Here is a 25,501-nt window from a genome sequence, read left to right on the forward strand (position 1 = left end):
TGACTGTGCATATGTCAGATATCTGCTTATGATAAAACGTGGCCACACTAAAGTATTCAAAGTTGCTTTATACAAATACAGACTAGCAATGCAAAGCCAGATTAATGACTGTTTTATTTCATGGCAACAGGGTGCATCATTGTCATAGCCCATATAACCCACAGTTATTGCCCCATTGTTGACTGCCATCCTACAGCCTTCCTAATCCAGTGGTCCACATCCACACTGGTACACTTGAGTTATCGATTGTGTTAAAAAACATCTACTATGAAACTTTCTGAATGACAATATTGGGCCAGATTCAATAACGCCTACACTAAGTGTACACTAAGTATACACAATATGTATTCAAGAATATCCCTACCACATTTTTTGTGCTTTCTAGTCAATCAGAAAGATTACTCTAAGTGTACATGTAGTCTACAGTTTGTGGTAAACTTTATGAATCCCTGTCAATATGTAAATCTGCAAGAAAATCAGTAGGAAAACTAAAATTAGGAGGAAGATGTGAGTTATGCTTGTGTTTGTCTGTTCACTCAGAACAGTGTACACTTAATGTAGGCTTTATTGAATCCTAATGCGAACAGAAGACCACAAGGGAGGGTGGCCTAATGGTTAAGGTGTTTTCCTTACAAACACAAAGTGCAGGGTTTGAGTCTCACAAGGGATAACTGGCTAGGCTTAAAATGGCTCGCAAGGGCAGTAAGCTTAGTATGAACCTAAAAACACCAAGCCTGTACATATTTTCTAAGCTGCTGCTGGCAAAGATGTGAGCTAGCCAAGATCTGTATTTTTAATGTATTGGTAGAACTGCGGTATTCTGAAAAGCTGTATTTCTTCTATTCTGTAATTTTACCCAGTATTGCATTAATGTTATGTATTGTGTATTTTCTTTTCCAATACACATTGCATTTCTTTTTATACATTATTATATAACAGACAGCGAAAAAGGATCCTTGTGGTCCATTTCATTCAACTTGTAAATGAAATATAAACAAAATAAATGAATAAAATGGGTATATAGGGCTTTCAGCTGTACTAACCACTGGGTTGTTACAAAATAAAGGCTAACAAACAGTTTATGCTGTTTGAGATGGTATGGGTATCATTGCCGGGCTGAATGTAAGTTAACTGATGAAAACCTGTGTGACTGACCAATTGCTGTATGGTTCTGTGGCATGTTTTTTTCAGTGTACAGCTGTGCTATTATTTATTTATTTAACATTTGTTGACCAGGAAAGCCTATTTTCAGTGGAGGCTTGACCAGGACAGTCCGACTAGAACAGAGCATATTTTCAGTGGAGGCCCAGGGAGAAATGCACCAAATGCCTGTCTTTGGAATGTGGGGGGAAACTGGACTACCTTGAGGAAACCAATGCAAATGCAGGGAGGACATGCAGACTCTGCATAGAAGGTACCTCAGCCTGGAATTGAATCAGAGAACCTCTTGCTGTGAGGTGACAACATTAATCACTGCACCACTGCACTGCCCAATACTTCAGAAGGTTGACACACAACAGTACCAATTCGGAGAACTCAGACTATTGCCTCTGCATGTTATTAGGTATAATTCAGCAGCATTGCAATTGTAGTGGTCTGCAGAGCTGAGGACAGGGATGCTGTTTTCCAATGTGTTGTACTACCATAGTCAAAAACATGCCCCTACCTCTGAATTTCCAAGACTCTTGAGGAACTTTGTGATATACTGGTTATATCATCACATTGATCAGTTTTAACATTTGAGTATAACTGGAGGTGATCAGCAATTAATTATGGAACATTCTTTGCAAGATTCCATTGGTTTTGCTTTCTCAGATTGCAGCAGGTCAGAACACATCCTGTTTAAATCATCATGGAGACAGTAAAGCATGAGTTTGATGCATAGATAATGGTATTGTATATTTGTTTTAAATTCTTATTTTTAATAGTTCCTTTTTGTATTCTATTTCTAGTAAAAACACCAGGACATCAGATACACTGAACAAGCAGCAGACTCTAAGAATGCACATCGATATTCCCCGCGCTCAATTACTAATAGAGGAGCGGGACACTATGGAGACAATCGGTAAAATTATGTTAATTTGTTTCCGTTTGCTGAAGTTTTTAATGTTTTATGTGATAAATGATTTAGCTGAATAGTGTGATCATGTTAATACATGCCTTTTGTGTAAGGAAAAAAACAAAAACTGTATTTACAAACTTTGCGGATTGACAATAACATTTTAAAATAATACAAATATGCACACATACATTTACGTACATATATGTATACATATATATATATATATATATATATATATATATATATATATATATATATATATATCACTTTGCCCGTGCTGAATCAGTGCATTCACTCCCGATCACCAAGATGGGGGTCAGTCAGGAGGCGTTTTTACCTAAACAGCATTCGGGGGTGGTTCCTATTTTCTTGCTTGATCCCCGGCCTTAAGTTACACATGCTGAACTATACAGTGGGGAGAGGTGTGAAATGGTCCATCTGTGGAGGACATCCCCTCACTTCCACAAGGGACATTCCTTCCATGCTGCCCTATTCTTCTCTAAACAAGACAAAGAGTTTTTTCTGTTTTTAACATACTGTACCAGGCAGATCGCACCACCCATTGTTTTCCATGTACATGCAAACCCTTCTGAGAACAGAGCAGACCAGACTGTGGGAGGGACCATTCCTCCCTCTCTTTGCCTAGATCCACGAATGTCAAGGCTGCTAATCATACCTCATCTGCCAGGGACTGAGTCAGGGCTCCGTCACTCACTGCCATGGAGTCAGGCTAAGACGATATTTAGAAAATGAAAGCTTTTTAAAATATTGTTTATCTGATACCACAGACACTGCTTAACTTTATCCCACAAAATAAATATTTGGTCAAAATAAATTAGAAAATATAGTTTGCATGGCAGAAAAGTGGTTGTTTGTTTATTTATTTATTTTTTACAGACAAGTCAACAGGGTGAACAGGGTTACTAGTGTCCCTTTTGATTGACAAAACAAACATCATATATAAGCAAATACAAAGTTATGCAATGAAAGTACCTCAATATAATTAAATTAGAGAAAGGTAGATATTTTGTATTACATAGTACAAAGGATAAATACAACATTTCAATACAATAGAAACTGAAGATCAGCTGACTGCAGGAAACACCTGAAGCATGAATTCATTTTGAACTGCACACCAACAACCAAAGGCAGCTTCTTCTGGCAGAAAAGTTTTGTAGAATTTCATAAATCTGCGAACAAGAATATGGGTTTCCAGTCCTCTCTTGAGAGTGCAATACCTCTGTCATGGACAGAACTTTTCATGAGAGAACTTTATATTTGACTAATAGAGATCATACAATAACTATTTTCTGTAGTGTAGTTTTCCTGATATTCAGCTGTGCTTTCATAATGCTTTTGTTGTTATATTGTTGATAAAGTTAGTATTACTGTTAGTACATCCCATTTTGTCATGTATTACCTTAAAAAAAGTGCTACTAACAACATATCTTATTCCTTTACTACAATACTGAGATGCGTACATACAAGCATGCCTACATGAAAATTCTTTTGATGCTTTGGTTTATCGTGTGTGTGTGTGTGTGTGTGTGTGTGTGTGTGTGTGTGTGTGTGTGTGTGTGTGTGTGTGTGTGTGTGTGTGTGTGTGTGTGTGTGTGTGTGTGTGTGTGTGTGTGTGTGTGTGCGTGCGTGCGTGCGTGCGTGTGTGTGTGTGTGTGTGTGTGTGTGTGTGTGTGTGTTAAATCTTAGATCACTACATCTTTTTCATGTCTGAGTAATAGCCAACTGCACCATGTATAGGGACAGCAGTGGCCTTGTCTATTTAATATCACTGACTTAATTTTGTCAAGTACTTACTGACTAATACTATGTTATGCAATGCCTACCACCCTGCTTCAGCTTTCAGTCTGAAAATCTGAAGAAAAATATTAAATGTTTTATTTTACATTTTTTCCATAAGTGCCAGCATTACAACATTGACACTGGCTTTAAGTTTTTAATTTAGTTTTTGCTGACCAGATCAGCCATGATAAAGAGCTCCTGCATATTCTCAGTGAATTTTATCCTGATCTCAAAAATGCATGGCATGCAATTTACTTGAGTAGAAAAACTACAAATGCGTACATGATACAGTAACTCATTCCTTTAACCTCTTCAGCTCTAAAACCAGTTATTGCATATGTCATAGATATAATTTAAATGGCAGAATAAATGCTGTAGTATAAATGTCTACAAAATAATGATGCCTAGTTTGAATAACAGAAATACAAAAATAATGGCAATGCTTTGGAATAATGTATGTATTGCTGAGTGAATAGGGTAAGCAAGGCAATAACTAAGTGAACTTGGTAACTTGATTAGAAAAAGACAACATGGGAGTATTAGACACAGAAAAAATAGTCCTCCTTGGGATATTATATTTTTTAACAATGGTATATAAAACAAACAGCAGTTACAGACTATCATTATGGCTGGATTTATATAAAACTAATGATTCAGTTGTTTTAATTAATATGTTTACTTTTCTGTAATACTTTGAGATACATTAGCTACTTCCATTACCTACAAACCACTCACAGCATAACTAAACACCGATGTTTATGTTTTTTTTTATTCTTAGCATGGCAGCCCTGAAGCTGTAAGAAATAGCTTTTTATTCCTAAGGCAGTCTTCATTATTTTTCAAGCAAATGTCTCATGCTACTTCTGAAACTGTGGTTTAGGCTACAGTTGACAATTCATATATTTCAGAGTTGCCCTCAATGACTATAATAATAAGACCATGGAAATGTTATTTTTTTTTTTTTTTGGGCTCCATCAGTTCTAACCTCATGCTAGTATTTTTTTATCTAGTGTATACATTTTGACAAGATAATGTATTCATTTTGCTCACCTCACTTATTTCTTTGCAAATTGCCTATCTGTAATGCTGATATCTCACATTCCAATGAGATTGTATGATTCCTTGTTTTCTGTGCACTTTTCATTTGAAACACTAGTATACAATAAAGAGATAACTATTTGTTTTCAGGCTCAACCCTAGACACTGCAATGAGACATTTTAGCAGCAGGATCAATGAATTAATTCTAATAATGCCTATGCTTTACAATCAGTACAGTGAAGTCCATGGTAGCAAAACCTCAGTATTAGTTTCAAATAAATTTTGACAATTGCCCATTCAATTAAATGGGTTTGCTCATTCTATTCTTGTTAGAAAGTGACTCAGGCACGCAGATGGATACCCGTGGAACATGGCCACAATAGCTACAGTTCAAGATGGTGATATATGATCTTCACTTGAATACATGAAATGAGAGTCTTCAGTCGATCAACATTTTCAGTCTTGGAGGAAGTAGCTAGGGGACAGTAAAAGAAAGACATGTTTAAGCATCTGAAGGAAATCATAAGAATCTGTCTCCCAATTTTTAAAAGATGAATGAAAATATAAGCACAAAATCTGAAAATACAATGTTAAACACTTAAGAGACACTAGGAGCTATTTTTTTTACAAGTAGGGTGGTAGACTACTGTAGCAGTGTTCCTGAAGATATAGCAGTATAAAAATTATTTCAGTACATTAATGCATGTGAGAGTTACTAGACAACTGCTATCAAGGTTGTCAGAAATAAAATAAAACTTTTGAATACACAGAATCTTTAGAGCATGTAGTTTTAAGATAATAGACAGAATATGTACATGCATATCTCTATTTATCTATCTGTTTTTTTTTTTGTTTTTTTTTTTAATTTCTCCAAGTCTTTTGGGTTTCTAATACCATGATGGGAATGGACCCCATTCCTAAGTCAAAGTATGATTATATTTCATGAAATTAGTATTGTTTCACTCTTTGATGTCAGCCAAAAGTGCTCTTCGCAGCACCCACAATGTGCTCAGTAATGACTCCTTCTACAATTCGTACAGGGTTACATGAATTGGTTGTTGTTGTTGTTTGTCTTTCGGCTTTTCCCGGTAAGGGGTCGCCACAGCAGAACTCCGGTCCGCTAATGATTAGCAGTAGATTTTTACGAAATGCTGAGGTGCCAGCTCGACATCCAACCTTCAACAAAGGCATGCCCATTTACGCACGCATGTCTTTTGAATGCTACCCAATCACGGTGAGGACATGCAGACTCCACACAGAAGGCACTCCAAAGCCTAGCCGAGAATCGAACGGGAGAACCTGTTGTTGTGAGGTAACAACGCTACTGCTGTACCACAGCAGCATGGTTCATATCTAAATACGATTGTAAATTTTTTTTTATAAGACCCATTGCTCCTACTACTATTGGAACTGTCTGGGTATCTTTCTTCCACATGGCTCTCATTTCTGCCTGCAGATCCAGGTATTTTATGACTTTGTGTCTTTCTGTATGCAAGACACTATAGTCACTGGGTGTGGCAATTTCAATGATCAATGCTACTTTTGTCTTGTTTTCTTGGACCATTATATCCAGTTTTCTAGCATCTGTCTTTTGAACTGTTGGTAATGGGTGATCCCTTATGATATAAACTTAATAATTTTCTATGATTCTTTATGGCTCATATTTCCAGTGTTTTACAGCCACTTTGATACCATAATCTCCAGTGCAACAGTCTTGCCACATTATTATGCCTTTCAGTATACAGTCCCTCTGTCATTAGTGAGTCACAACAAGCAACAAGGTGTGTGACTGTTTCCAGTTTGGTTTTACAAAACCTACATTTGCCTGTTTCTCTCACATGTTCATTGAACTTTGTAAACCAGCGTGTACTTAGCCCACTGTCTTGGGCTGCCAATATTAACCTTTCATTTCTTGGTTTGAATTCGCCTTTCCTTAACCATTACTGCTTTTGTTCTTGATCAACATGAGGCTCTTACAGAAGTTTTCTATACTTGCAACTATATTTATGTTTTTTTCACATTTCTTGCCTTCTCATCTGGTCCTTCACCTTATATTCTTTCTTTTGTTTTTGGGACATTCAGTTGCTGCCTGGTTTTTATCCACTTCGGGTTTGATTTCCATTCCTGCTTGATGCCGATATGCTTCTGCTAAATTAAGCAGAGATGTCATCTTAGATTTATTCTCCTCATGTTTTAAAACTTTCACTACATTTGGATCTTGTGAGGTGAGTAGATATGTGTGGAGTCCCATGATTGCAGATTTATACATGTAATCAATTTCAAGGAGGCCCATCCCTCCTTCGGAATGGGGAATATATAATCTTGGTGTACACTGATTTTTATAAATCATTTGGTGAGCATGAAGCATCCTTCTTGTTTTAATATCTAATCTATCCAACACTTTTTAGGGCCAGTCAATTACTCCAAAACTATAAGTTAAGACAGGAAGAGCAAATTGATTTATAGCTTGGCTCTTGTTCCTAGGCATCAATGCTGTTCTCAGGATTAATTTAAATCTTCTAAAGTATTCCTTACTGAGTTTTATTCACATTTGTTCATGTTTTATTCCTGATCTTCATCAGTTCCCAAGTTCTTTTATATCAGATTCTTGTCCCAAACTGATGTTTTCCTGGTGCTGCAGTTTTCCTTTTTTAAAGGTTGCTTTTGCACATTTATCAAGACCAAATGGCATTCCAATATCATCTGAAAAAGTTTTGACAACCTGCAGCTGTGCTCTCAGTTCCTCGTCTGATGAGCTATACAGTTTTAAATCATTGATAAAGAGAAGATGAGAAATCATTAGACTTTGCTGTTTTCTAGGAGCCAAATTGTAGCCATGGCCTAAGCTGTTAAGTAAACAGCTTAATGGATTAATGGCAAGGCAGAATAGCAATGGTGACAGAGAGTCACCCTGGAATTTTCCCCTTTGAATTTGTATCCCTGGGATAATAATCTGTCCTTTATCATCACTTAATTGCAAAGTGGTCTGCCATTGTTTCCTGGTTACTGTAATGTAGTCAATCAGTGTAGAGTGTATCATATACATTTTTAAGCACTCTTTCATCCATGAATGTGGGATACTATCAAATGCTTTTTTGTAGTCGATCAATGCCATACTTAGATTCTTCCCCTTCTTGCAGTTTTCCACTATAACGTTGTTTAACAACAAATGATCCTTTGTTCCATATGACTTTCTTTTATTGCCCTTTTGTTCTACTGCCATAATTGAGTCTTCTTCTAAATGACTATAAACTCTGTTGATGTCAATTCCCTTGAATAGTTTATACGTCGTTGGAAGACAAGTTATTGGTCTATAATTTTTAGGGTAGCTTGCAGGTTCACTCTTAAGTAAGAGCATTGTTTTTCCTGTTGTTAACCAGTGTGGTGTCTGTTCAGGGTGTGCATATAAATATTTCGTACTCATGGGTAAATCCTCGTGCAAAGAAGTTAATACTTTAAGCCAAAAATTAGGTTCTGCATCTGGGTTTGGGGTTTTCCAATTAGAGGCTTTTCTTAAATTTATTTCAGTCTCTCTGGCTGTTACTTCATTCCATTTCATATCCTGTTCCATTAAACTTCTTATTCTTTCTTTTACTTCTTTTATCCATTTAGCATTTTTGTTATGTTCCACAGGATCTTCATAGATACTGCTCCAAAATGTTCTTCTTTTTTTGGCAGTCTTTCAATTCCTTTTACCTTATTTCCCAATTCTCTATAAAACTTTTTTGAATCATCAATAAATTGCTTATTTTGTGCTTTTCCCTTATATTTATCTTCATATCTTCTAAGTCTTTCCACCTGTTTTGAAATTTTTAGTTTATCTCCTATAGTGCATAATAGATCCTAGTCTGTTCTAATACTGCATTGCTTCTATCACATCTATCTTTCTTAGTATTTTTGTAGATCTGCTCCCTCTTCTATAATCTTCTAACAGTGGCACTTCTTGTCTTAGCTGCTTTATAGTTTTCTCTATTCGATATTTCTATGATGGTATTCGCTTTCACCCCTTCCTTTCCCTCGCTACCATGTGTTTCTGTGGTAGAACTTTATCAGTTATTAATTTTGCAGCACAGTAATATATTCTGTTTACTTTGGTTATATTGCATGGATTTTTATGAACAGTTCTAATTACTGCATTCATTTGTTTTATCAAACTTCTGACTTTTGGGGTTTTATTAACCTTCTGCAGTCTATTTCTTTCATTGATCTTGATATATCTGTTTATGTCTATTAAATCAATCAACTCTTCTCTTAACTCATTTTCTTCCAAACTGAGGGCACATCTCTTATTTTCTGTTTCCTGCGGGCATTAAGGATTCTATAGCATCTTCCTCTGGCACATTCTCTTCAACTTCATCCTGTGCCGTCCATTGCATTATCATATGGGAACTCACTGGCCTATCACTCCACAACATTGACTGCATCAGAGTTTCCACAGTCTCCTGTTCCTTCCCTTGCTGTCCAGCTTCAAGTGAACATTTATTCTGGTTTCCTGTGGAAGAATGCTCCAAAATATCTTGATATGGCACCAGACCAATTGCTTCCTGTTCCACTGGTTTCCTCTTAATTTGGATATCCATTGCTCTATCCTGTTGTGTTGCTTTATGCATTCAATTTTCTACACTAAATCCTTCTCTTCGCAGCTGCTCCCTAACCTCAATTTCTATTTCTTTGACTTCTCCATTACTAATCTCTTTTTCTACTTTTCCCCTCAATCTCCTTATTTTTTGTATTGTACATTTTCCATATCCGGATTCCTTTGCCTGTATTCCTCTTCAAATATCTTTGGTGCTGCTCTTTTTATATTGGTTAGTTTTGCTTTCTCCTTTGCATAAATATTACATCATATTAAATCTCTTTTCTTTTCCTTATCTGTCTGTATGGGAGTGCTTATAATAAGTGATGCTCCCAAATATTGATATGTGTTTTGTTGACACACTTTAGCAAAAAAAAAAAAAAAAATTAGATGGCTGACAGGTGCATGGGATCGACATTTCCAAGGGTTGAAGAATATGCCACTTCATCGAGGACTGTGTTATGTTGTAGTTGGTATACATAATTAGCAAGGGGGTGTGGGGGTGCACATGGATTTTCCCTCCCCTACAAAAAAAACTGTAGATTAAGTTTAGTTTGCATGGTCTGAGGCTGTGCCTAAGAGCATGCATGTTTGGGTGTCTGATTTTTTTCCAATCTTTAGATTAACTTCTGGAGATTTTTAGATAGATAGATATTACATGATTCAAAAATGCATACTTTTCAGTTATTTAAAGAATTTTGTCATGCTCTGAATAGTAGCAAATTCATTTGTATCATCAATTCCTGCCACAGTGTACTTTTATCAGTAACCCAGCACAAATAGCAGATCCCGAACCATTAAAGACATTGAGAATCCATGCCGCATAAATTTCAGTTTGAATCAGTGCTCCAAAACTCAAATAATTTCCGCTGCTGATAATGTGTGATGACATATTTCAAAATGTAGTAAGTTGCCTTATGCTTTGTAATGTTTTACTGCTTATTGCCTTATGTGCATCACAACAAAAAATGAAGATAAATGCTGGCATTGTGGCTGCTGTGCCTGTCTTGTATTACTAGTAAGCTGATAAACTAGTTCTTCTTACTTCTCCATGACTGACTTAGGACAGTCCTCTGCCATGCTGAATCTCCAATTGTTGTGACTAAATTAGGCTTTTGCTTGCATATTTCACTCTGTGTGAAAATGATTGGTAAATTAGCTTTGAGATATTTTCAATGTGCACATATTTTAATATGGCTCCAGTAAGATCCCCTGCTACCAAAAAGTTCACATCTTACTGACTCAGTCAGAAGGGCTAGTAAATAATAACTTGACTGCATACATTCTTAAAATGCCTTCTTCAAAGCTGCTCAAGTTTACTTGTAGATGTGATACATATACATTAAAAATACACTCTCCTAAAACAGTGTTATTCTTGCTCATAGGTTGCTCTACCTTAGAGAAATAACAATTAGTCGGACAAAGTAATGCCTGTCTCACTAATTCTTGGAAGAGTAATAACTTTGTACCACCCAAACCTCAGTAGTAAGTGAGTATATAAATCCCACCTTACAAAGAAGTGAGCAATTGCATTCTGAGAAATTCTAGCTGTAGCAACTTGGGCATCTTGTAGCTCACACTCTACCTCTCATGCTCGAACTCAACTAGATGTTTGCAAGAGGTGCAGCAGTCATGCAGAGAGGACAACTGTCACACCTCAACCAAAGCCAGTAGCTAAGTATGGGACAACTGTCACACCTCAACCAAAGCTAGTAGCTAAGTATGGGACAACTGTCACACCTCAACCAAAGCCAATAGCTAAGTATGGGACAACTGTCACACCTCAACCAAAGCCAGTAGCTAAGTTTGGGACAACTACTGCACCTCAGCCAAACCCAGTAGCTAAGTTTGGGACAACTGTCACACCTCAACCAAAGCCAGTAGCTAAGTTTGGGACAACTACCGCACCTCAGCCAAACCCAGTAGTTAAGTTTGGGACAACCATCACACCTCAGCCAAACCCAGTAGCTAAGTTTGGGACAACTGTCACACCTCAACCAAAACCAGTAGCTAAGTTTGGGATAACTTCCACACCTCAACCAAAGCCAGTAACTAAGTTTGGGAAAACTACCGCACCTCAACCAAACCCAGTAGCTAAGTTTGGGACAACTACTGCACCTCAGCCAAACCCAGTAGCTAAGTTTGGGACAACTGTCACACCTCAACCAAAGCCAGTAGCTAAGTTTGGGACAACTACCGCACCTCAGCCAAGCCCAGTAGTTAAGTTTGGGACAACCATCACACCTCAGCCAAACCCAGTAGCTAAGTTTGGGACAACTGTCACACCTCAACCAAAACCAGTAGCTAAGTTTGGGATAACTTCCACACCTCAACCAAAGCCAGTAACTAAGTTTGGGAAAACTACCGCACCTCAACCAAAGCCTGTAGCTAAGTATGGGACAACTGCTGCACCTCAATCAAAGCCAGTAGCTAAGTTTGGGACAACTGCCACACCTCAACCAAAGCCAGTAACTAAGTTTGGGAAAACTACCGCACCTCAACCAAAGCCTGTAACTAAGTTTGGGAAAACTACCGCACCTCAACCAAAGCCAGTAGCTAAGTTTGGGACAACTTCTGCACCTCAATCAAAGCCAGTAGCTAAGTTTGGGACAACTGCCACCCCTCAACCAAAGCCAGTAGCTAAGTTTGGGACAACTGTCAAACCTCATCCAAAGCCAGTAGTTAAGTTTGCGACAACTGTCGCACCTCATCCAAAGCCAGTAGCTAAGTTTGGGACAACTGTCAAACCTCATCCAAAGCCAGTAGTTAAGTTTGCGACAACTGTCGCACCTCATCCAAAGCCAGTAGCTAAGTTTGGGACAACTGTCAAACCTCATCCAAAGCCAGTAGTTAAGTTTGCGACAACTGTCGCACCTCATCCAAAGCCAGTAGCTAAGTTTGGGACAACTGCTGCACCTCAACCAAAGCCAGTAGTTAAGTTTGGGACAACTGCTGCACCTCAATCAAAGCCAGTAGCTAAGTTTGGGACAACTGCCACCCCTCAACCAAAGCCAGTAGCTAAGTTTGGGACAACTGTCAAACCTCATCCAAAGCCAGTAGTTAAGTTTGCGACAACTGTCGCACCTCATCCAAAGCCAGTAGCTAAGTTTGGGACAACTGTCAAACCTCATCCAAAGCCAGTAGTTAAGTTTGCGACAACTGTCGCACCTCATCCAAAGCCAGTAGCTAAGTTTGGGACAACTGCTGCACCTCAACCAAAGCCAGTAGCGATGTTTGGGACAATTACCGCACCTTAACCAAAGACAATAGCTAAGTTTTAACATCGTAGGTGTGTCAGATGTGAAGTTGGAGTGACTGTAGGTTATGGTATCAAGCAGTGACTGGGAAGAGACTTAGGTTTAGGCAGCAATAGTTTTAGGGTTAGAGAGCAGGAGGGAAAATTTGGTTTAGGGAACAAACAGTGAATTTAGATTTTGGAGTTTTAGGTTTATGGAGTAGGAGAGGTGTTTAGGCTTTGGGAACCAGAGAGAAATTTAGGGTTAGGGAGTGAGAAAGAAATCTAGGACTGGAGAACAATTAAAGACTTTAGCTTTAGTGAGGGAACAGTGAAGTTTAATTTTAGGGAGCGACTGGGTACTTTACATTTATGGACTGCAAGGAGGGTTGCCATGGTTAGGGTCAGCAAATGGGCTGTGATAGGGTGTTGGAAGAGCTGGCTAATTAGGTAGGATCGAGCTATACTGAGTTAGTAGACTTGCCATTTAGAACAAGTTTGTCACAAGCTACAAGCATACAAGCATTTGTGGTCTACCCAAATGTTTCAGCTTTTGTTACTGAAAATCTTTCAATCATCACTGCACATTTTGATAGCTATTGTCTTATATACTTATTGTTTGATTTCATTGCCAACCAGGTAATGGCCAGTTACCATTTTACAGGGCAAATAACCTACATCAAAAGTTCAAACAACTCTATGTATACATAAGATATATATTATACAAAACAAGTAGTGTTAGGAAGAACAGGAACCTGAATCCCAGCAATCATAATCCAATCTAAACTGTAAACATCTAATGAAAGCTAATACATATGAAAAACAAAACAAATGATAATAAAATTCAAAAGAAACAAATAAAATAAAATAAAAAAGAATACTGTGTAAAAACACTGAGAAAAAACAATTGAACAAGTCCCTTTTATAATTCCCTGCACCTCTCAACCCTCTTATTTAACTATACTAACTTTTACTAATTCCACTATCATGCAACCATTGTGAAGCGAGTACCTCCATGGTTTGAGTTCTTCAGTAACAGCGCAGTTAGTTTTCAACTGAAAAAAAATAGCTGTGTACTTGATAAAGGTGTCACATGTGGTTTCTTATGGATGGAGCTTAAATCACACCACTGCCACCAAAAAGAGGATGTGGCAAGTACTTGTCCCACTTCCTCTTGAAGTAGACTGGAAATGCCCTTAACATGGTTTTCACTGCAGAGTTAAACTGCTTCACCAGACCATTTGCTACTGATTGTAGGAGGTAGTCTTTAAATACTTTACCTGGTAGTCCTTCCACAAATATGCCAGCAGGTCTGACTTAAAGTTGGCACCACTATCCATCAGTATTTCTACCCTGCTGGAAATGACTTGCAAAGCATTGCCAGCTTTTCTGTTTCAATGGAAGACAGAGCTAACATGTCTAGATATACAGTGTCATAATTCACAACTTCTAGCATATATTTCTTTACTCTGGAACTTGGGGTACTCAGAGGTCACACAACATCCATAGTAACCTTATGAAATGTTTTATAATTTATTTATTTTATATTTATTGACATTTGTTAACCGGGTTAGTCCAGCTGGGCCAGGAGCCCATTTTCAGTGGAGACTCAAGGAGAAAAGCTCCAGTTACAGACAGTTTAAGTATACATAACAGTTTTGTTTACAATTAAAAACAATTATTATTATCAAACACTACAAGTACACATAAGTTCTGTACTTCAAAGAAAAACAGAATTTTTTTTTTTGTAGCTGCTGTACAACTGATGTGGTAAGGTGTGTAGCAAATTCATGAGTGGGGTGGAAGGGATATCTAGAGTTGTAAACAAAGGCATCAGTGCAGCTTTGTGTTGTCTCCAGCCTTCCCAATCTTTTGTTATAGCTTGCAGGTCCTGCAATAGCCTGTGACATCCTTTTCAATTTCTGGCCAGTAACAATTCTGAATATATCATATTTTAGTATGCTACATGCCCATTTGATCTGCAAAACGAGTATCATGTGGTATGTCCAAAAATGCCTGTAAGCAGGACATGGGTAGTACCAGCTACTGCAGTACTTCCCCTTTAAACATTCTTTATATGGACTCCCTCTGCCCTTGACTATCCAGAACCTCATTGGCTACCCCTAAGTCCTGTACAAATGTGTCTGAGAACATAGGTTACCTCATCACGTCTTTGGTGAGTCTCCCCAGCTCCCCTTTCTATGAAAGTCTCACACTGTGCTCCAGTAGTGCAGCATGTTCTGGATGATCACTATCATCACCAATATCTCCCTGTCAAGTACGACTTTCCAAGGGAAGACCAGAAACCTTTAGTCATTGTGGCTCATCTCCCAGTTCATTGCCTACTGATCAGCTCCCCTTATGAGGTTACCTGCCTCAGATAGACCTCTGGGTCCTGACTAGGTCTCACCCCCACTGCTTTTTGCATGTAATTGCCTCAATGCCCTGGCTGCATGTTACAGCAAGCATACAAGGTACTACACTGTCAAAGAATTCCGTATTACAACATTGGCAGGCTACCTCCCTCAAGTCTTTGAAAGTAGGCTCTGAGACACTTATTCCTTGCTGACTTTGACCAGCTCCCCTTCCATAGGAAGCCTAGTAACATATGTATGTCATGGCTCAAGTTTTTCTGATTACTAATAGCAATCTGTCCCCTAGAAGTACCACTTGCCAAGGAAAGCCCAGTACTTTTCAGTTGTAGTGTCTGAGTCCCTGGTTCACTGCTACTACCCAGGCCATCCTGAAACCAGCTCTGGATGGATGTGTGGGTCCCTGCTGGGTCTTATCCCCTATTTCCTTCCCCATTGCTTTGTCTCCATGCCTGACTGTGTCTCACAGCACATGCACAAGGTACTGACAGCAGCAAGACTGTATTCAAGCACATCCGCCTGCTGACTCCCTTCCATATCCAGATAAACTGAGGCCAAGAGAACCTGAAAAGGTTTCTGATTCAAGGCCCTGACTGCAGTGGACTCTCCCTGGAAGTAGTGTTCTAGCCCTATCACTGCAATCGTGACTATATCTCTTTTAGCAATGATTTTCTTTCCCTATACTAGGATAGAAAAACTCTTAATTGTCTTTAGAGAATCCACCACTGTCACAGTGTTAGTCCTGCTTGATGCTTCCTGAGACCTTTGTTCACTAACCATTTGAAATGCCAGGACCCACTAAAGGGATTCCTGAAACATGGAAACTGAATGGTTGAAAATACAGACTTACATATACTATGTCTGAAATGGCTGTTTCTCTGGTTATTCCCTTTTTCTAAGATGTGGCAATCATGGAGTTACTATATATAAGTTCAGGGAGGAGTATTCCATTGAGGAATGGGGCACATGCCCCCTGTAAAAAAAGAAGCTTAAAAGAGAACAGTGATATTTGAGATTCACTCATCCCTTGCATTTTTGCGGACAGTGCGGTGGTGCAGCAGTAGCATTGTCGCCTCACAGCAAGAGGTTTTCTGGTTTGATTCTTGGCTGGAGTGCCTTCTGTGTGGAGTGTGCATGCCCTCCCTGCATTCATGAAGGTTTCCTATGGGTGCTCTGGTTTACTCCCTCATTTCAAAGACATGTGTCTGGAGCATTTCTCGCTGAAAAGTGGCTTCATTTCAAGTCGGACTTTCCCAGTAAACAAATGTTTAATAACATTTTTGGTCTTTTTTTTCTGAGTATTAGCACTTGGCATTTGGCATGGTGGCATTTAAATAGGAGCCCCTTTATTCTCCACCATGCCTCACTAGCAGTGAGCCCATATGTAACCTTAGGTGCTAAATCTGAAACATTTAACCTGAAAACTTTGGCATGTACCAGAACCCATGGCACCCCCCCGTTTTCTTTTGCAACCTATGGTAACTTAGTATGCTCATGTGTTCCCTTAAGTGCAGTGTCTCCTTCCTACACAGGGACAAACTGCTTGGTAGTTAAACCCCTCCCATCTCTTCAGTATGTTACAGGCCCAGTCTACAAACCAAATCCCCTGCCCCCTGACAAAGTACCGAGAGGTTGTACTCTGATCAAAAGAGGATGTAACAACTGAAATGTGATGACATAGGTTCCGTTCAGAAGCTCGAAATACTGAAATCTTGAATTTCACTATTTCGAGCCCAAGAAGCCGAATCCATATAATAGCGAAAGTTTAGAAGCGTGAAATTCAAAACCTTGAATACGGGAGGTTTTGAATTCAGTGCTTCTAAAGTTCCGCTATGGTTATGTATTCAGGTAAGTGTGTGTGTGTTAAGGGGTTTGAGTAGGGGCTCTGGTGTGTGTCAGTGTGTTTTGTTGCTGTGATGTGTGTGTGTGCAAAGAGATAGTAGCTTGTGTATAGGTGTTTTGTGTGTGTTTGTATGTAGTGCAACCTTGGAGTGAGAATATTTAAGTAGGGGGGTGTGGGGTGCCCCTCTGATTTCATGTAATAGAGTGATTGTGTGTGTTTGTGTGGTGGATGGTGTGTGTGTGTGTGTATGTGTGTGTGTGTGTGTGTGTGTGTGTGTGTGTGTGTGTGTGTGTGTGTGTGTGTGTGTGTGTGTGTGTGTGTGTGTATGTGTGAGTGTGTGTGTGCGCATGTGTGTGTAGTAAAACTACGAAATTCAAAACTTGCGGTATTTGAGGTTTTGAATTTCGTCTTTTTTAGTTTTTCATTGTTTTGTGGATTCTACTTCTTGGGCTTGAAACACTGAAATTCGAGATTTCAGTATTTCAAGCTTCTGAAGTTAATCTGATGACACTTGTCACTCTCCTAGGCTATCTAAGACACAATAGAAGAGTTTTCATGGGTTCTGGTTAAGAAGCTTTTTTTATACAAACAGATTACCGTAGAGGCTTACTGACTTTAACTTAAGCAACTTATATGCAAACTAACAACTGTAATCATGCATGCCCTCTCTCTCTGGCTGCTCCTTCAAAATGGCACTAGGGATTGCATGTGTCTGGAAGTTATACGTGCATGTACAGCCTCGTATGCTTCTTAAAGATATAGCACACACAATTGCACCATGACCTACATCCTCCCTCTTTAAGAAATAGGTCATAAAATTGTTATTAGACTATTTGGCATACAGAAATCACAGGTAATCCTTAGTCATGCATTACACAATACTAACTATACATGGATATACAGTCAAGTCCACGTTGCTGCGTATTTCACACTAGGCTTAGATACTCGTCCATACTGTGTGACATAAAGCTGGGAATTAGATTTAGCAATTGAAATAGTTTCTGTAAATTTATTGACCTGTGAAATGTTCGAATCATTTTCTGGAATGGAATCAGGATTTTGAACACATTCTGGTCTGGAAACAGCATCTGATTCACTCTTAGACTTAGGGCCTGCATCACAGAAACAATGTTGTGATTGCAATGATGATGATGATGATGATTCTGGTACAGGAAGAAATGTCTGCAGTTCCTCCTATACTCCACACCCTTGGAGTCTACCAAGTAGGATCTTAGCTTGGCACAGATATCTGTAATCTGTCCTATTCAATTCAAACCTTTCGTTGTCTGTATTCGTACCATCTGTCTTTCCCTCAATGGACAAAGTAATCTGCTCAATCTGTCGTAACTAGTTTTCTGGATATTATGCTTCTTAAACAATTGAGTGTTCATGTTTTTTTTTTTGTTCATAAGTTTAGGCTGCAACAAACTGGAAGAAATAGGCAGCATAGTTCTAGTTTGCCTGGAAAGTAGTCTTTGAGCAGGTGAGCCAAGAATATCGTCATGCAGAAAGTTTCTGAGATTAAGTAAATTCAAGAACACATCAGTATTGTCATGCTTTGACACTGCACGTTCAGCTAGACCATTGGACTGAGGATATTCAGGACTGCTAGTAACACGTACAAAGTCCCATTCTCTTACAAATTTCTGAAACAACTGGCCAGTAAATTGAGTATCATTGTCAGAATAAAGTTTGTGTGGACTATTATGAACTGAGAAATGATGTTTCAACTTAGTAATAACAGCAGTGGATGTTAGGTTAGGTAGTAGATCACTTTCAAACCAATTTGAATAAAGTCTAACAAAACTAAGTAGTTCCCAAAGAATAAAATAACAATTGCAGTCAACAAAAATGGCAATGCTTGAATAATCACGATCATAAAATATGAAAAACGTTTTATAGTCGACGGTAAGCACTTTCAATGAATAGCTTCATCAGACCATATAGCAATGTTTTTACAAAACATTTAAAAGCTTAGAAGAACCAATCAAAAAACTTCATAAAATGACATCACATCCTGATAAAAAATGTCACATTGTAGCAAAGCCCCTAGTGGGTATATTATGTAGTGCTTACATAATATATCCACTAGGGGCTTTGCTACAATGTAGCATTTTTTATCAAGATGTGATGTCATTTTATGAAGTTTTTTGATTGGTTCTTCTAAGCTTTTAAATGTTTTGTAAAACATTGCTACATGGTCTGATGAATCTGTTCAGTGAAAGCACTTACCGTCTGCAATAAAACGTTTTTTTATATTTTATGATCGTGATTATTCAAGCATTGCCATTTTGTTGACTGCAATTGTTGTTTTATTTGTTGGGATCTATTTTTACTTTATCAGCAGTCATACAATATACCTCTTCGGTATGGTATTTTTAGTATCTGTTACAAAACTAAGTAGTGTTGATTGTTTCACTCATATATCAATTGCTACAGTAGACCAAGGTAGTTCAGGGACTGGAAGTAGGTGACATGGTTCTCATTGCAAATGTGGTTTAATACTATTATATACTGAACAAGAAGAAAGTACATAATCAATGTATTTCAATAATGAAGATCAAAATACTAATTATTTAGCTCTTCTCTTAGTGGATGTGGACCCTTGGTGACCATGATGCAAAATCTAGATAGCAGGAATAACAATTTTAGGACGTTTGAAAATAATGCCATCTTCCATCAATAATTCATCTCTGTAAGGAAAATATGTTTACACTTCAGGTGGTACACTAGATTGCTTTGATGGCCACCTGACATTAATATAGCGATTGAGCTTTTTTAAAATTGGTTCAGTCTGAATATGATCTCTTAACTCATCAAGTCATTCTTAAACTATCTTGGTGACCCAATAAACATTGCACTGGTCTTCAAACTACATAGAATAACAAGCTGTAATAGTTCTCGTCCAAATTACATGAAAGCATCACTGAACCTTCAGTTTGAATTTTTTCACCTCCATGAGCAACAAGTGTCGCACTACTGGTTACACTGAGTTGTTTGTTAGTTCTCACTGTAGCAAATGTGCCTGCTGATATAACATTACACTTTAAACCAGTGTCTACATTGAGCTCTGTGGATTTTCCATTAACCTAGACAGTACAAAATACTTCACTTCTTGTTAATAAGTTCACTGCATCATCTCTTTCACCAAGCACTGATACGCCATACATAGAAAGCTGACTGCTTGGACTCTACTTGATCAACTTGCTTTTATGTGTGACCTTTCTTTACAACTGTGTGAGGCTTACTTGATTTACAAAACTTTTGAAAATGGTTCCATTTTTTACACTTGTGACATTGCTGACCAAATGCTAAGACTTCTCTGTTTTAGACTCATGATTCGGACCACAATTGTGCCAGTTAACAAAAAAGCTAGATTTGTTTTTTGCGGATTCATGCTTGTACTGCACTGAGCTGGTGCAAGCTCTTTTCTTAGGACTTTCTGGAAAGCCACGTGCCTTCTTTGGAAACCTGGTAGCTGCCATGTGCTTAGGCCTGCTCTTGTTTGCCACATGTTGCATACTATCTGCATTTGCTCTGGAGCCAACTGAAACCATGTTCTTGTCACTCACAAGCATACTTGTGTGTTTTTCTGTGACCTTATGGATTTGATAAGTCTTTATGGCTTTGCTCAACATTAAATCACTGTCACAAAGTAAATTTTTTCTCATAGCAGCACTGTTGATGCCACACACAAGCCTGTCCTTTATCAGCTCATCCTTTAAATCACCAAACTGACACATTATAGCTCTGTTTCTGAAGTCAGTTGTATAAGCTGCAAATGTTTTCCCTGGTTTCTGCTCTCTCGTGTAAAACAAATGCCTCTCTAATGTAATATTCATCTGGGGGTTAAACATTTCTCTGAACTTGTGCTTCAAACACTCAAGGTTTTCCCTTGATTCAGCTTGTACAACGATATGATGGTCTGCACCTTCTTCATATACTGCCGGTGCATACACAAATGAACAGTCTCTTTCTATGGCCTCTGACCCAGATAGGTTTAACAAAATGAATGCCCTGGTGCATGCATCTCTATCTGCATAAGCTGCTTATATAAAAATATTGTACTCTTGCTCATATATTCTCCATTTCTCTTTAATATTCTGATCAGATACAAGTGGTAGGGGTTTTTAAAATCCATTGGCCATATTAACACATACCAGGGAAGGGTTTTGCAAATAAATACAAACATACACACGTGCACATATGCCAGAAACGAATGCCAGTATTTGTCCAATGCTTTTGTGCTCTGAACTTATACCTTTTGGGCTTTTCAGAATTATGTGAATGAACAAACTCATAGTACCTTCGAATAACTGGACTTCATGGACTAAACTTCTTGGGTATTTTGGTACTTTTGGAATATCATTGGAAAGGCTAAAATGCTAAAGTCATTTATCATCATTTGCTAAAGTAATTTACCATCATTTTAAGAAATATTCGATAACTTTGTGATGCGACTGAATAACTCATGAGCACTGTAATACTCTTGTAATGTTGTTTTTTGCAAGAAAGCACCTCTTATCAGTGTAAGAAACATGTCAAGTAACTGCATGATGTGAATAAATTGGACATCTATTAACCAAAACTCATTAACTTTTCAAAGTAATTGCACTTTGCGAATAACTGTATACAGCACACTGAAATGTCTCCATAATGGTGATACATTGCTAGGTAACTCTTTACAGTAGAAGAAGCATTCTGTAATGGTGGCACTTTGCAAATAGTTACACCCAGCACAAGAAGCTTTTTGAAATGGGCATACTTTGACTGTATTTCATGAAATAATTGCACTTTGCACACAAAAAACTCTTCAAAATACATGCACAGCAATAAGCACACACTGTAAGCACTTTTAGACACTTTGAGATACTTAGAATAACTGTAGTTATGCCCTTGATACAATATGAAGTCGTAGTTATGCCCAAATACAGCACTTTGCCAAAACAGTTGCCTTGCTTTATTTTTGCTTAGTGTCCCCTTTTTTTGCCCTTATTATATTCATTTTGCTCGTTTAAGCCCTTTTCATGCCGAATGTACATTTCTTGTACTTGTTTTACTCTAGACATGCCCAGCTTTGCCTTAAACACACTCATTTTGCTTTAAACATACTTGTGTTCTGCTTTACTGTTAATCATTTCCTCAAATACTTTTATTTTAAACACTTCCTTTAGTTAACAAACTTTGTGTGCTTTCCGCTTGCCTGATAATGCAGTCTGTGACCTTGTAATGACCCTTTCTTGTCTTCCATATCACATTAAGAGTTTGTGCTTCTTCTCGTTACCTTTGATTCTTTCAGGCTCTGTTTGTGCTCTTTTCTCAGTTTTAACTTCACTGACATCTCTGCACCTCATGGCTCTGAATATTATTCTCCTCGATCCCTGTTCTGACACCATGTCTCTCCCCTGTCTAGGACACAATGGAAGAGTCTTTGTGGGTTCTGCTTAAGCAGCTTTATTTTATACAAACACATTAGGCTTACTGACTTTAACTTAAGTAACTTATATACAAACTAATAACTATGATCATGCATGCTCTCTCTGGCTGCTCCTTCAAAATGGCACTAGAGATTGCACATCTGGAATTTATACGTGCATGTGCAGCCTTGCACGCTTCTTAGAGATATAGCATGCACACACTTGTGGTCTGATCTACAACACTGCTTTCACTTACCCATCTGAAAAGATAACTGCTGATTTTTGCAATATATTCAGTAAAACTGCCATCTGACTTTCTTCATGGCTGTCTAGATGTCTTTCTGTATACTGTTAGAGTCAGATTACAACATGCAAGCTAATATTCTTTAACTTTAGCATAATTTAAATAATCAGCATCACTAAGTTTAGCAACTGTGTGCATTACTTTACCCATAAGCAAAGAGGTTAAAAACACCCTCATTGCTCTTTTTTTAAACACCTTTATTGAATTATCACTAGTGACATAGGCAAACTTACATTTATATAAATGTAATCAAGCTATTTTAACAAGTTCACTTTTACAAATGTTAGACATCAATTATATTATTATATATCATACAATATAGGAACATCACATAAATTGTTTAGTTCCTGCCTTTTCTTAAACCTCATTCATGTTTACTTCTAGAGTATAGCCAAATGGTCCACTCATGCTGTGCTGTGGAGGTCATAAGAAGGCAAAAACATGCATGTCCATAGCTAGTAGTGTTTGGCTTTATTGGTCTGAATGAGGCAATGAAGACTTAAAGAGGAAGAGTAAAAAGTTAAGGAGATTCAGAAGTCATATACTTGAAACACTTGATGTCCTTAATGGGTCATTTGCATACATCCCATGGGCCTCTACTACAGGAGTTTTAAGGTAGCACACATAGTGAAAACTCTAGCTTGGCTAGGTTTTTCTTGTAGTTTTACTAATTGGTTTGTCTGTTTGACCTTTTTACTGTTTGATTTAGTTTCTGTATACCAAGGAATTTTTTTTTTAAATAAAAATAAAATACCTGCTGTGCACAACCAAACCTCTATATTTTCCCTAGCAGTTGAATAGGTATACAGAAACCTAAAAAAATGTTTTAGACTTAATAAGTTCAGTTCTAATATCCTCACCAAGTGCCACCAAAAATGTCATGACCAGATAGCACAGAAGGGGTTTGAATCTCACCACTGTCAACAAGTCATACAGGAAGGACCAACCTGGCTTCACAAGAGCAGCATCTTGAGTCACTCCACTGGTTTCCAGCAAGTTAATGTTAATGAAAGTGCACACAAGTCTGACTCAATAATCAATTTACAAACTTTACAAAAGCTAAAGTTCCTGAAAGCACTCTAAAATTGCCTTTATTTGATTGGATGCCTCTCCAGCTAGCCTGCTTATTCCATGAACATTTTCCCCCAACCCTACCAGCCTTTTGCTGTGTTGCTTTTATAAAGCTGTATCTCTGGCCTCCAGCCATTATCATAATCTAATTTCCAAAGTCCCTCCCTCTCCTTTTTCATTGCTATTGTCTATTGTATAAGCAATTTATGTCGTCTTACCATCCATTGTTTTCCATGCAGCCACAATACCAAGTGCCCACGTAGCACACCAGTATTTCTCTCGAGTAAACCTCCTTTATTCCATATTGTCACCTGTTCATTTCCTGTGAAAAGCTTGAAGTCCTAGCCTGCATTCCAGAGATGTTTTACTTGTATTCAGTACCATCCAGGCACAGTTAAGTACCTTTGATTGATAAACTGCACTTGTTTAAGTTATTTTGAGTGATAGCTATTGTTTCCTATTTTTTTCTGAGCATTTCACTAGATTTTTTTTGTAAAAAAGTTGCTCTTCCCCTCACTGTTACTGCTGTATGACAGTCAGGATATTGCCTTCAGCATGGGATTTCCAGCTAGCTATTTATTTGGTTTATGTTAGCTTTGCACTTGTGAGTTTCTTCTACTATGTTTTTACATTAGGAGGACTGCGTTTATTCATCTTGTGACAGAAGGTATTTGCCTGGTTTATCTGAGCTAGAAAATACACAAGTACATGTAGTATAGTCATTTTATTGTCCGGAGGGATCATTAGTTAGTGTTTTTTATTCTGTGCTACTATAAATTTTGCAGGCTTGCATGGGTTATCAGTGACTTGTACAGTAGCAAATACCTAGAAGGTAAAATTACACTGTAGAACGGTCCATAATGTATAGCCTGTAAAGCAGCAATACACAGCAAATATCTTGTGCGCCAATAAGCTCAGCACAACTAGTTCAGTGTTGAGTGGCAATACCTACAAATTTAATAGAATTCAGTACTGTGGACACGTTAAAGTTAGTAGAATTTAGTTATGTTCAGTATAATTTGCCCCATTAAAGCACCATTATTAGTCTGCACCAACAAAGCATACTTAGCCTTCTAACCTCAATACACCACTGCCTTGTAGCTCATCAATAAAAGGACTGTGCATTATGGATATATAATTTCCTAACTTCTCTGTAGCCAACTTGGTGGATATGGGCATCTTGGAACAAAGTGACAATTGTATCATGTTTACTGATGACCTATTAATCATTAAAGTTGCAGACATGATATGCAAGAGGAGTACTTACACAATAACACTGTATGCTAAATTCTCACATACATAAGCAAATCAGGTTGTCAAAACCATGCACACAGCACATACGTGTAGAATAACATATGCTGAAGCACTTAAAAGCAATCTTCCTAACAACAAAGATCACATAAGACTGCTTGTTGTCAAAGCTATGCCTCAGCAAGACCAAAGGCAATCAGAAAAAACACCACCTAACACCACACATACTGTCACTTTCAGTGGAGCCCCAACAACTAAGCCCCTAAGTCAGGCAAACACGCTTCCCAGGACTCCATTGTAAGATAAACTGATGTCCCTCTAACAAGAAAGAACAAGGAGAAGATAACTGTTAGTTGCTCATCTGGAGGCAAGATTCGCCAAATCATGCAGGCACTCAAGTCATTACACCACAGGCTCCAGTATGACTCCATCAAAGTCAATGAATGTGTAAATGACCTGAGATGTATCTTGTTAGACTATATGAAGAGAGACATTATAGAGCTTTCAGACTATGTGGCTCCAGCTGTTATA

General features: G+C 38.0%; 1 protein-coding gene across 2 annotated transcripts in view; it reads left to right on the plus strand.

The window, feature by feature from the left end:
- Window positions 1–25,501, plus strand: part of DSCAM (DS cell adhesion molecule) — a 3,720,739-nt gene that overhangs the window by 3,383,321 nt on the left and 311,917 nt on the right. For both annotated transcript variants that reach the window (XM_044071570.1, XM_044071571.1), the window contains one exon: window positions 1,953–2,065. In XM_044071570.1, the coding sequence (XP_043927505.1) occupies window positions 1,953–2,065 (113 nt within the window). The remainder of the gene's footprint in view (window positions 1–1,952; window positions 2,066–25,501) is intronic.

This window comes from Protopterus annectens, chromosome 5.part0, assembly GCF_019279795.1.
Source record: "Protopterus annectens isolate FY-2018-M chromosome 5.part0, PAN1.0, whole genome shotgun sequence".
Lineage (NCBI taxonomy): Eukaryota > Metazoa > Chordata > Ceratodontiformes > Protopteridae > Protopterus > Protopterus annectens.